The sequence below is a fragment of the Babylonia areolata genome, chromosome 23 (genome assembly GCF_041734735.1).
Source record: "Babylonia areolata isolate BAREFJ2019XMU chromosome 23, ASM4173473v1, whole genome shotgun sequence".
In the NCBI taxonomy this organism is placed as follows: domain Eukaryota; kingdom Metazoa; phylum Mollusca; class Gastropoda; order Neogastropoda; family Buccinidae; genus Babylonia; species Babylonia areolata.
Genome location: NC_134898.1, coordinates 29,609,441 through 29,622,107, shown reverse-complemented (window position 1 = coordinate 29,622,107; position 12,667 = coordinate 29,609,441). Strand labels below are relative to the sequence as shown.

The following is a 12,667-nucleotide window of genomic DNA, read 5'->3' as shown; positions in this document are numbered from 1 at the left end:
AAAAAACACACACCCCAAAACCCCGAGTTATTGCTCAGTCCAGACTGTTTGTTTATTCATTTATTTCTATATATTTATTTACTTATTTATTCATTCATTCATTAATCTATACACGTGTTTATTCACTTATTTATCTACTTATTTACTTATTTATTTGTTTGTTTATCTGTTTGTTTGTTTGTATGTGTTTGTTTTTCTGGTCTTCTTTCTTTTGAAAGTGAACATTTCGCTGTTTGTCTCCCTTGTCCCGTTACCTGACGCTGCTTGCACTTGCCTCCCTTGACGTCCTGTAACCTAACTTTGCTTGCCTCTCTTGATGTCATGTTGCCTAATCCTGCTTGTTTCCCTTGATGCCCTCTTTCCTCACTCTGCTCTCCCCTCTTGATGTCATGTTACCTAATCCTGCTTGTTTCCCTTGATGCCCTCTTACCTCACTCTGCTTTCCCCTCTTGATGTCCTGTTACCTAATCCTGCTTGTTTCCCTTGATGCCCTCTTACCTCACTCTGCTTTCCCCTCTTGATGTCATGTTACCTAATCCTGCTTGTCTCCCTGACGTTCTGTTACCTCACTCTGCTTATCTCCCTTGACACCCTGTTACCTCACTCTGCTTGTCTCCCTTGATGTCCTGTTACCCAACACTGCTTGTCTCCCTTGATGTCCTGTTACCCAGCTCTGCTTATCTCCCTTGATGTCCTGTTATCTGACTCACCACTGAACAGACAGCACAACAGTCCACCACGACGACGATGATGATGATGATGATGATGCTGATGAGAACATCAATAACATTCTAAACCTATAGCAACAGAAGCATCATCGTCATCATCATCATCGTCATCATCACCAATGACAGCAGCAGCAACAGGAACAGTAGTAGCAGTAATAGTAGTAATAGTAGTAGTAGTTGTTGTACAACTACTACTACTGCTACTACTAGTAGCGTTGTTGTTGCTCTTCTTCTTTTTATCATCATCACAATTTTTACTACTACTACTACTACTATTATTATCATCATCATCATTAGTTGATGATAATCGTGACAACATCACAAACATCAGCTATCCCCCGGCTTCGAAGTAGGCTTATAGTGAAGTCGGGACACACACACACACACACACACACACACACACACACGAACACACACACAGGTGATTGAGAGAGAGAGAGGGAGAGAGAGAGAGAGAGAGAGAGAGAGAGAGACAGAGACAGACAGGCAAACAGACAGACAGACAGACAGACACAGACAAAATGAGAGAGAGAGAGAGAGAGAGAGAGAGAGAGACTGAGATGGAGGCAGAGAGTTGTAGACAGAAATAGACCTTCGAAAAAATTCTAAAAACCCCACTGAAAAAAATCACGAAACAAAGCCAGCCAAGATAAAATGCCTTATCTTTTCCCCCTCTCCCCCCCCCCCCCCCCCCCTTACTCCCAACTCCCCCACCCCCACCTGCCCACCACCCTCACCCCCATCCCACACATATCCTCGTTACCACCGCCTCACCCACAAAAAAAAAGCACCCCACCTGTTGTTAGAAAATACCTCACAAGACTGGGAGCGCGGTGGGTGTGTGCGTGCGTGCGTGCGCATGCGCGTGACGTCACGTGACCAGGTGCACGGACTCGCTGACTGACGTGATGGTAAACCGCTGCTGAGGTTTTGAGTCGGTGGGGAGCGGAGAGGAGTATTGAAGGATGGGGTTGGGGGGGGGATACACGGGGTGGGGGGGGGGAAGAAAGAGGTCTATTTCTGGATACCAAGTGGCTTGAAAGGTAAGCAATCTGTTCTACCTATCAACGCGAACCGAACGAAACAAATCATTATATATGATCCAGACTGAGAGACTTGTTAGAGTCACCAATCAAAACGAGAAACAAGAAACGGGAATCCGGTCTCATTCAAAACTGAAGGCCAGTTAGCTAGCTTACATTCAGGTTAAAAAAAAAAAAAAAAAAGGGAGGGGGGGGGGGGGGGACACACATAACTATCATGTGAAGAGATTCATCTGGGTTATTCAGTGAAGTGTGTGTGTGTGTGTGTGTGTGTGTGTGTGTGTGTGTCTGTCTGTCTGTCTGTCTGTCTGTCTGTCTGTATGACAATACACTCGGCCGTACATTTAACATATATTCACATAATATCACATTGAGCAAGTCAGTGTGTGTGTGTGTGTGTGTGTGTGTGTGTGTGTGTGTGTGTGTTTCAGCTCTGACGGTCCGTTTCCTGACAAGAAGGTTCATCGGAGATTATGACCCCCACCTTGGTAAACCAGGCCTGTCTGTATGTCTCCCCCCCTCTCTCTCTCACTCCCTCTCTCTCTTTCACTCCCTCTCCCTCCCTCGCCCCTCTCTCTCTCCCTCACTCCATCTCTCTTTCCCCCCTCTCCCTCCCTCCCCCCTCTCTCTCCCTTACTCCCTCTCTCCCTCCCTCCACTCCCTCTCTCTCCCTCTCGCTCTCACTCCCTCTCTCTCTCCCTTCCTCCCCCCTCTCTCTCTCCATCCCCCTCTCTCTCTCTTTCTCTCCCTCCATCCCTCTCTCCCTCACTCCTTCTCTCTCGTTCTGTGTGGTGGCGCTGATAATAATGGGACGGTGATGATATTCATGACGGTGACAAGGATGACAATGACGATGATGGTGACAATAATGACAACGATACCGATGTTGACTATGACGACGACAATGATGATGATGACAAAGAAGGTAAACACCTGAATCGGGTTTGTGGATGAGGACACATGATGATGATGATGATGATGATGATGTTGGGGGGTCATTGGTGATGACGATGGGGCCACTGATGATGATGACGATTAAGATAACGACAAAGACGACGACAACAACGATGATGATAATAATGATGATGATAGGGGTCACTGGTGATAATGATCGTTGTCGTCGTCGTCTTATCATTATCATCATCTTCATCATCATCAGTGCCCCCCATCATTATCACCAGTGACCCCTATCATCATCATTATTATCATCATGGTGATGATGATGATGACGACGACAACGATAATGATGATAGGTGTCGCTGGTGATGATGATGGTAACACTGGTGATGATGATGACGACGACGATAACAACGATGCTGACAATGATGATGATGACGATGACGACGATGATGATATGATGACAGAAAAGGTGTACACCTGCACCAGGTGTGTGGATGGGGACACGGTGGTCTTTGAGGTTCTGGACACTGCCGCTCCGGTGAGATGTGCCTCCCCCCAACCCCCTGTGTGTGTGTGTGTGTGTGTGTGTGTGTGTGTGTGTGTGTGTGCGTGTGTGTGTGTGTGTGTGTGTGTGTGTGTGTGCGTATGTGTGTATGTGTGTGTGTGCGTGCGTGCGTGCGTGCGTGTGTGTGAGGAGGGAGGATGGGGGGGTATGAGTGTATGTGTTATTCTGTGTGTGTGTGTGTGTGTGTGAGCATATGTGCTATTTTCTGTGTGTGTGTGTGTGTCTGAAAGTGTGTCTGTGTGTCTGGTACTGTTTGTGTGCACTTAATTAACAATCTCCAGAGGCCATTTAATACGTAAAAAACCTAAATATTCAAACACTGGCCTTGCTTGTATTTTGGATACATGGGGACTGCTAACTTTGTGGAAAAGATCAAATAAAGGTGAAAGCGCCGTGGCAAAATACGGTTAATAAATTAGGCTTCGGGCGTCTGAACACTGAAGTGTTCACCAGTGATCGGGGTTCCAAGCTCCGTGTCTGCAATGTGCTGAGCCCTTGTGGAAAACGAAAAAAACAAACAACGTTACTCCAGTTTTCCTCATTCACCTATGAATCATAGATTGATGTTGATGGGCTACGTGACTTGGATCTGGGGAAGGTTAAAACTGGAACGACGGAAAGAGAGAATTAGGCCCCCCGATTTCCTATGCCGTGCCGTGTGGAGTGATGGCCTAGAGGTGACGCGTCCGCCTAGGAAGCGAGAGAATCTGAGCGCGCTGGTTCGAATCACGGCTTAGCCGCCGATATTTTCCCCCCTCCACTAGACCTTGAGTGGTGGTCTGGACGCTAGTCATTCGGATGAGACGATAAACCGAGGTCCCGTGTGCAGTATGCATTTAGCGCACGTAAAAGAACCCACGGTAACAAAAGGGTTGTTCCTGGCAAAATTCTGTAGAAAAACCCACTTCGATAGGAAAAACAAAAACAAAAACAAACAAAAAAAACCTGCACGCAGGAAAAAATACAAAAAATGGTGGCGCTGTAGTATAGCGACGCGCTCTCCCTGGGGAGAGCAGCCCGAATTTCACACACCGGAGAAATGTGCTGTGATAAAAAGAAATACAAATACAAATATTATACAGTGGATATGAATTTACTGCCCCGATAGTTGTAGTTTAAAAAAAAAATAATAAAAAATAAAAAAAAGGCTGTGGGATTCTCGACATTTAATAGCTACCTTCAGAATAGGTACTTTGGTCAGAGGGTAAGGTAAGGCTGTAACGTTTATAGTTTATTGGGTCTGTATGGTCGGATTGCCTTTCATCTCCCTAGTTTACGATAGGGTGTCTGCCTGTCTGTCTGACTGACTGGCTGAAATCACCCGGCGTTCTCTCACGTCGTCAGATAGCATAACACAGGCCAAGGGACAGTTTAATGGTTAGTGTGTGCGTGTGCGTGTTGACGGAGGGGTGGAGATTGGAGAGAAAGAGAGACAGACAGACAGAAACAGAGAGAGAGAAAGAGACAGACAGACAGACAGACAATGAAAGTGAGTAGGTGAGAGAATGAGGAATGTGTGTGTGCGTGCGTGCGTGCACATGCACGCGTGCATAATATGTATCCGCGAGATACACACGCGCGAGCGCGCGCGCACACACAAATTCATAGGGAGCTTGCACCAATTTGCAGTCCTCATACACTCAGACTCAACCCCTCCACATATACACATATTTTGATATATTCACATACGCACACATACAAACATGCGTGCGCTCACACCTAGCCACCCACACTCACACACACACACACACACTGACTGACTGACACACACACACTCACACACGCACACAGACACACACAAAAGAACACACACACACTCAGTACCACCCACGCATCATTACCATGACACGACGGGCGCAATAGCCGAGTGGTTAAAGCGTTGGACTATCAATCTGAGGGTCCCGGGTTCGAATCACGGTGACGGCGCCTGGTGGGTAAAGGGTGGAGATTTTTACGATCTCCCAGGTCAACATATGTACAGACCTGCTAGTGCCTGAACCCCCTTCGTGTGTATATGCAAGCAGAAAATCAAATACGCACGTTAAAGATCCTGTAATCCATGTCAGCGTTCGGTGGGTTATGGAAACAAGAACATAACCAGCATGCACACCCCCGAAAACGGAGTATGGCTGCCTACATGGCGGGGTAAAAACGGTCATACACGTAAAAGCCCACTCGTGTGCATACGAGTGAACGCAGAAGAAGAAATTACCATGACACACCCTGCCCTCTGATCCCCGTCACAGAAACAGGACAATCAGAGCATCGAGGAAAGCATCCGATGGGCTGATGCCTACATCCTGCTCTACTCCGTAGCCGATCGCTGCAGTCTGAACGAGTGTCTGCGTCTCAAGGTGTGTGTGTGGCGCATTGTGCTGTGTTGTGCTGTGCGGCATTGTGTTTTGTATTGTGTTGTGCTGTGTTGTTTTGTGTTATTTTGTGTTGCGTTGTGTTGTATTGTTATTTTGTGTTGCGTTGTTATTGTGTTGTGTTGTGGTGGTGGTGGTTGTGGTGGTTGTGGTTGTGTTGTGTTGTGTTGTATTTTGCGTTGTTTTGTGTTATGTTGTTGTCACGCTCTATAAGAGCAGACTAGAAACCCTCCACCCAACCCAGCACTAACACCCCGACAGCACAAACAGACTACAACAGAATAAAGGTATATATATATTTATTCAGCACATAACAATACACACAGATAATCACGAAGGTCAAAACAAAACAAAGTACAACACTGAAGTATACATCAATAAATCAATCAACAATGCATGACATGACAAGAGGCGCCAGAAAAAAGAAAACTGATCACTTTCCCCCAAGCGGGGGTAGATGGTGTCCCGAATAACAAAATAAATCAAACTTCCTGTGGGGAAAAACGGTGTAGATGAAACCCGGACACAGACACTACGTTGATGACGATGGAGGCACTAAAGCACCATACAAAGACGACGAGGACGATGAAATGGGTAGGAGATGAAGACGAGACTGGAACAGAACTGAAGTACGACGACGATGAAGACGAGTAGAAGACGGAGACAAGCCTGGAACTGAACCACGTACGACGACGAAGAAGTGACGACGACGACAACCAGTAAGTGACGACGACGAAGAACAAAGTGACGACGACGAAGACTAGGACAAACGTAGAACCTCTTGCATGGACTCAGCCAGGCCACAGAACACTGGCGGTGGAAGGGAGCAGAAGGCGGTGACAACCAACGACGCCAAACCCAGAGAGGTCAAAGGCAGTTCAAGGGGAGACAATGGATGCCCAGTGGAAGGGTAGGGAAGTCAGTGGATGGACAGGGAAGTGGGAATGCTGCAAACACTGGATACCGTCTATAAAACACTGGCAGAATCCTCTCTTGGTCCCCTCTCCTCCTCAAATTAACAATACACAAGAAAACCTAGCCAACAGTTTATCAATAACCAATTTTTATAAAAGTTCGGGTTGACCCCCCTTCCCCAACACAAGAATATTGCGATTTTGACCAGTTAAGGGATTCCAGAAAGAACTGACATATAAAAGTCTTACGCTCAGTTAATATGGTTTCAAAGGCTGACTACGAAGCCACACCCAGGAAGCAAAGATACATGACGGAAAGGGATAAAGGAGGGGTAGTTTGGATACCTTAGCTTAAGTATCATATATAATACGACTACACACACACACACACACACACATTATTTTTTTTGGATACCTTAGCTCAAGTATCATATATAATACGACTACACACACACACACACACACACACACACACATTATTTTTTTTGGATACCTTAGCTTAAGTATCATATATAATACGACTACACACACACACACACACACACACATTATTTTTTTTGGATACCTTAGCTTAAGTATCATATATAATACGACTACACACACACACACACACACACACACACACACACACACACACACATTTATAGAACTAATAAACAACTGAGGGGGTTCACAAAGAAAACTTAATAAATCTAGATTTTTACGGTTGAACCCTTTCAACACACGTAACAATTATTGTTATCACATTCTTATAAAATTTATGTTTAAAAATGCATACACATCCTACACATGCACATAAAACAGCAAAATATTGTATTCACTTAAGTATCATTCACACAAAGCCCACCCCTTCTCTTTCTCTTATTCACGTACATGCACAAGACGAACAGACAAAACACAGGTTAGAACTGTCTCTACAGTCTCCTCTTACCTTCCAGAAAAGGTACTACTACCACAAGGCTGGAAGTACTGCACAGAACGCCGAGAACACAGAAGAACGGGAGCCACTCGGAGGAAAAAGATCCCCAAAACTGAGTGCAGAACTCGGGCAAAACAGCCCTGAAGAGAGCACCACAGGCACGACTGCTTCCTGTGACAGTCGCGGGCGAAAAGCCCTGAATCTTGTCACTGACTAGCAAAGAAGAGGCTAATCTCAGTTCAGTGACAGCCAAAACTGAGACCGAGACTCGAAAATTACGTGCAATCAGCACAACCCACACTACTCTCTAGCTAGATGGGGTGGGTGAACAAGGAGGGGGTTAAGCATGCATAACTGATTTGTCATGAGATGTGACAGTTGTGTTGTTTTGTGTTGTTGTGTTTAAAAACTGAATGATATACTGATGTGCATGTTCAGTTCAGTTCACTTTCTCAAGGATGTGTCACTGCGTTCAGAGAATTCCATACACACTACACCACATATGCTCAGCATACAGCCTAACGAGCAGCTCATGCTTGAACGGCCAATCAACACCATCATGATGATCAATGTATGTTGATACACACCACTGAAGACACTCGTTTTTCTTTCACCAACACCTCAAGGTTCTCATCAACGCCTACGGCAAACGGAGTCGCAAGCTGAGCCTGGCTTCCCCAGAAGCCGCCCTCTCCATCAACCCCGTGGCTCTCGTGGGCAATCAGAACGACCGCAGTCTGGACCGCATGGTGCCTCTGCAGGAAGGAGTCAGCTGCGCTGCTCAGCTGGGCTGCGTGGCTTTCTACGAAATCTCTGTTCGCGAGTGCTGCGATTCCGTGCACACCATCTTCGAGGACCTGTACACGTGTCATAAACGGCCCAAGAAGTTCCGTGCCATCTACCCGCGACGGTCCGTCTCCGAGTGCAAGTTCCCCTCTCCATCCCCTCCTCCTTCCACGGGACTTGGCGAGGAGGAGGAGGTGGAGGAGGAGGCAGGGGGAGAGGGGGAGGGAGAGGACACAAAGGGGAAGGGGCTGACGCAGCGAAGGAGAAGAAGGAGGGGGAAGGAGGAGGAGGAGGAGGAAGAGGCGGGAGAGGGGGATGGGGCGAAGGGGTGGTGCAGGCAGGAGACGGTGGTGGTGGGGGTCGGGGGGATGATGAAGGAGGTGGAGATGGCGCCCAGCAGACGGCGAGGGGCGCTGCAGTGCATCAGTTAGTGCGACGAGCGTGTGTGTGTGTGTGTGTGTGTGTGTGTGTGTGTGTGTGTGTGTGTGTGTGTGTGTGTGTGTGCGTGTGTGTGTGTGTGTGTGTGTGTGTGTGTGTGTGTGTGTGCGTGTGTGTGATGACTGCTGTGTTTGTGTAGTGGTGCGACGTTCAGTGGCGTCATGTGTAGCCATGATGAAGGTCATCGCTCATGCGACAATGATCTACTTCCTGTCTCACTGACTATTGTCGTGGAGTGATCAGTGAATCAAGCTGTGTGGGGGATGAGGAGGTGGGGGGTTGGAGGCGGGGGGACGGGGGGGGGGGGGGTCGTGTCTCACAAGCATCAGATCAGCCAGGAGGAGCACTGTAGAAGGATCTGTTGGTCACGCTGTGCCTTTCAGACACTGACGTCGTTGTGTGTTGAAGTCATCATGCAGTGTGTGAAATATATAGGTATATATCTATTCGTGCGTCCTCCATTGTCTTAAGTGTGTGAAATATATAGGCATATATCTATTCGTGCGTCCTCCATTGTCTTATGGAAAAACGAAGACATTTGGGCTTGGATCTATTATATATATCAATATATATATATATATATATATGTGTGTTACATAATTTTTAGATGTGGTGAAGCATAAATGAATCTGTCCACAGACCTTGATACAAACCGACCTCCTTTGGAACTGAAAACTGAAACTGTGGTAAGACACGTGTGTCAGGATGGCCGGGTGTCATACATGTCATGATGGGCGTTATGAATCAGTGGAACGGTGTCATGTGTACGTCAATCAGTGTGTGTGACATGACCGTCATCGGCGAGTTTCACGTGCACTGAGTGATAGGACTTGTGGTGAGGTGTATGTCATGGCTGGGGGGTGGGAAAAGTGGGGAATAGTGGGTGGGGGGTTGGAGGAGGAGGGCGGGTGTGTGTGTGTGTGGGGGGGGGGGGTTAGAGGGGAGTGGGTGTTATGGTCTGACGTCCTGACCATGAAAGATGTTAGTCACTGACTCTTACGTACACAGGTGTGAATGGGTACCCGACTTCGGTTGGCCTGGGGAAGGTCAAAGAGAGGTGGGAAGAGAGGATTGGGTCTTGCCTTCATGTGCCGAGTCCTCGTCACAGTAAATGTGAACTGACTGCCCCGATGGCCGTAAAAGGCTATGGGATCTTTAACCTCTGAAATACTTTGTGTGTGTGTGTGTGGAATGGTGTTTTACTGAAGACAATCTCGCGATGTATACTTTCTGAAGATCAGAAAGCATGGCCGGGGTGAATCCCTCAGTGACGTCAAGGTGTATTCCAAGTCCACCCAAAAACGTGGTGTTTGAATTAAGTAAGAAAAGCATATGATACAGTGTCATCAAGTACATAGTTGGTTTGGTCAGTAAGAACCAACTTTAACCTCCTCTCTGCTGAATCTTGGTGAAATGAGATCTGTGTGGCAGCAGCTTTTACGCAGGTTTTTACTTGTTTGTGTGTCAATGATGTGATTGATTTTGCTGAACAAATCAGTGTGGCGCAGTTCCAAGAGAAAGGACTTCAAATGAAAGAATGGTGACTGCCAACCTGACTGATCTGTGAGCTCAGCATGATTTCAGTCAGATAATAGCCCTTCCCTGAGGAGCGTATTTGTTCATTTCGCAGCAGTGAACGGGGTAATGTTTGATTGGTTTGTCAGTGATCTTGTCAAGTCATGCTGCATTGCAGTTTGGACTATTAGCATCATGATTCAAAATAGCATTAAAGTTTTTCCTTCCTGCTTTTTGTTCATGCATGTGAAGCGTTATATTTAAATTATACATATATATGTGTGTGTGTGTGTGTGTGTGTGTGTGTGCACGCGCGCGCGTCTGAGTCACTGAAACCTGACTGGCGGACACAGGAAACGAACGAAGTGCACCCAAAGACAGCTATCACTCGGTTCTATCCCGGTAGGCAGCCTCTTGTGCAAATGACTCTGCTGTGTTTGTGAAGCGTTAAGAGCTTGGTCTCTGACAAAGGAAAGGCGCTATATAGTATCCATATCAATTCAGTTGAGACATAAAATCATAGCTATCATTCTACAGGATACCTGATTGCATCAAACATGTTGGAACTACCACCCGCCGTGGCGAAGCGGTTGGCGTTGCAGACCGACAAGTGCCGGAGAGGATACGGGTTCCATCCCCATGAGATTTTCTAAAAAATCTATTAAAAAAAAAATAAAATAAAAAAATTATGGCTCGCGGCAGGCTCCTACCCAGAGGTGAGTGTGCTGTGTACTCAGAAGCATGGGAAGACTGGGACCACACAGTCGACTGAGGGTCACCCACTTCATGGATCAGTCTTTGCGTTTGTTGCTCAAATAATCTGACCGTCGATGCAGACGTCGGGATCAGTAATAATGATAAGACTGCAACATTGTCAATGGCCCCAAACCTAAATATACCGATATAGCATCATCTCCGTCCATCAATCCCATCACCACACACCATCATCGACATACAGAAAACAGAATATCTAAAATTCTGGGGCACATATACACACAGACACGGACACACAGAAACACGCACTTAGACACAGACACACATCTTTTTACCTTAATTCTAGCTTTAAGATTACCCACATACCAATGGAAACGGAAAAGAAAATGTGCGGAGCGATAACAGAAAAAAAAGAAGAGTTGTCTAAAAACGCTGGAGCCAGAGTCCTAATCGATGGCTGAAACCGGACTCTTCTGTTATCCACAAAAGAAACACTGGCCACTGTTTTAGGAACTGTCATGACGGAAAGATAACTGACTGAAGAGTTAGGAGGAAGAGGAAGTGGAGGAGAAGGAGGAGGAGGAGGAGGAGGAGGAGGAGCAAGAACAACAAGAAACTGTAGATTGACCCCGTAATCCTGTTTTGATTGTGGGAAGTCTGGGAAGACAGCTTTAATTATCTCATTTCTGATGCCATCTATGCCTAGTGATTTACAGTTCTTCAATTTTTGGCACGCTTTTCTTACTTCTATGTCAGATATATATTATTATCTAGTGTTATCACTAACCATGTTGTTAAAACAGTTTTTCATCCCATTAACTGACAGGGATTGTGTGTTTTGATGCGTTTCCATTGTCCACTGTAGTGAAATTAGAATCTAGCTGAACAATTCAATGAAAGCACATGTGTATGTATCATGGCGCAATGCATCACAATGTATACAATATAAAAATTACAATAACAATACATCTCCATCAAGTACTGTTAAGCCAACATGGAAACAAATGAAAAAACAAACAAACAAACCCAAACAAATCCCCCCACCTAAAGATAACAAAATATCCTTTAAACAATACTGAAACCAAGGTCTATGAAGAAAAGATTTTAAAAAGTAATTCAACACAGTACAAGGTAATAAAAAGACAAATTTACGACTGGTGCAGTTAGTCATAGAACGTGGTCCATCAATACACCAAATAATTAATCACTATCATCATTGCTGTCTCACAGCCCAGCCAGCCACACATATCAGTGCTGAAAACCCTCGTCAATACTGCACCTCTGTGAAAACCCAAACAAGAAAAATGCAACTGGAAAAGAAAAAAAAAAAAAAAACACTCCAAAAAAACTATCAAGGCATGAAAGCCCAGTGAAGAACAGTGCGCACGCTGGGAACGGATCACAGCAGCATCTGCCTTTTGTGGGCCAGCTGGGCACGACACAGCATCCAGGTCGCCGTGGCATGACGACCCTGCAGACTGTCGGGGAAGGTCAAGAGGTCGTTGACTGACAGCAGGCCTGACCTGACCTCCACCGGCTCCGTGTGGTACAAGGGCGTGTCCAGGTTGGTCATCAGCACGTCGCGTAGTCTGCACAGCACATTGACACACACGCCGCATTGACACACGTCCCATTGACACACACGTCACATTGACAGGTGTGTTCTATTGACACACGTCAGACTGACACACATCACATTGACACACATCTTATACTGAGACATGTCACACAATCAGCGCATCACATCGACACACATGCAACACAACATGTTGCGCC

General features: G+C 46.2%; 2 protein-coding genes and 1 long non-coding RNA gene across 3 annotated transcripts in view; 1 reads left to right on the top strand and 2 right to left on the bottom strand.

Moving 5' to 3' along the window:
- LOC143298080 (ras-related and estrogen-regulated growth inhibitor-like) overlaps positions 1–9,556 on the top strand; it is a 15,909-nt gene extending 6,353 nt beyond the window's left edge. Inside the window, exons 2-5 of the mRNA XM_076610759.1 lie at positions 2,203–2,259; positions 3,136–3,209; positions 5,489–5,590; positions 8,065–9,556. Coding sequence (XP_076466874.1) covers positions 2,203–2,259; positions 3,136–3,209; positions 5,489–5,590; positions 8,065–8,655 — 824 coding nt within the window. The 3' untranslated portion in view covers positions 8,656–9,556. The remainder of the gene's footprint in view (positions 1–2,202; positions 2,260–3,135; positions 3,210–5,488; positions 5,591–8,064) is intronic.
- Positions 5,888–8,076, bottom strand: LOC143298081 (uncharacterized). Its single transcript, XR_013057348.1, has 2 exons — positions 7,143–8,076; positions 5,888–7,112 (listed from the first exon to the last, which is right to left on the bottom strand). It is a non-coding gene; the product is annotated as an uncharacterized LOC143298081 (long non-coding RNA).
- A 1,287-nt stretch (positions 9,557–10,843) lies between the features above and the next one.
- LOC143298074 (E3 ubiquitin-protein ligase rnf213-alpha-like) overlaps positions 10,844–12,667 on the bottom strand; it is a 168,958-nt gene continuing 167,134 nt past the window's right edge. The window contains exon 98 of the mRNA XM_076610754.1: positions 10,844–12,480. Within this exon, the coding sequence (XP_076466869.1) occupies positions 12,291–12,480 (190 nt within the window). The 3' untranslated portion in view covers positions 10,844–12,290. The remainder of the gene's footprint in view (positions 12,481–12,667) is intronic.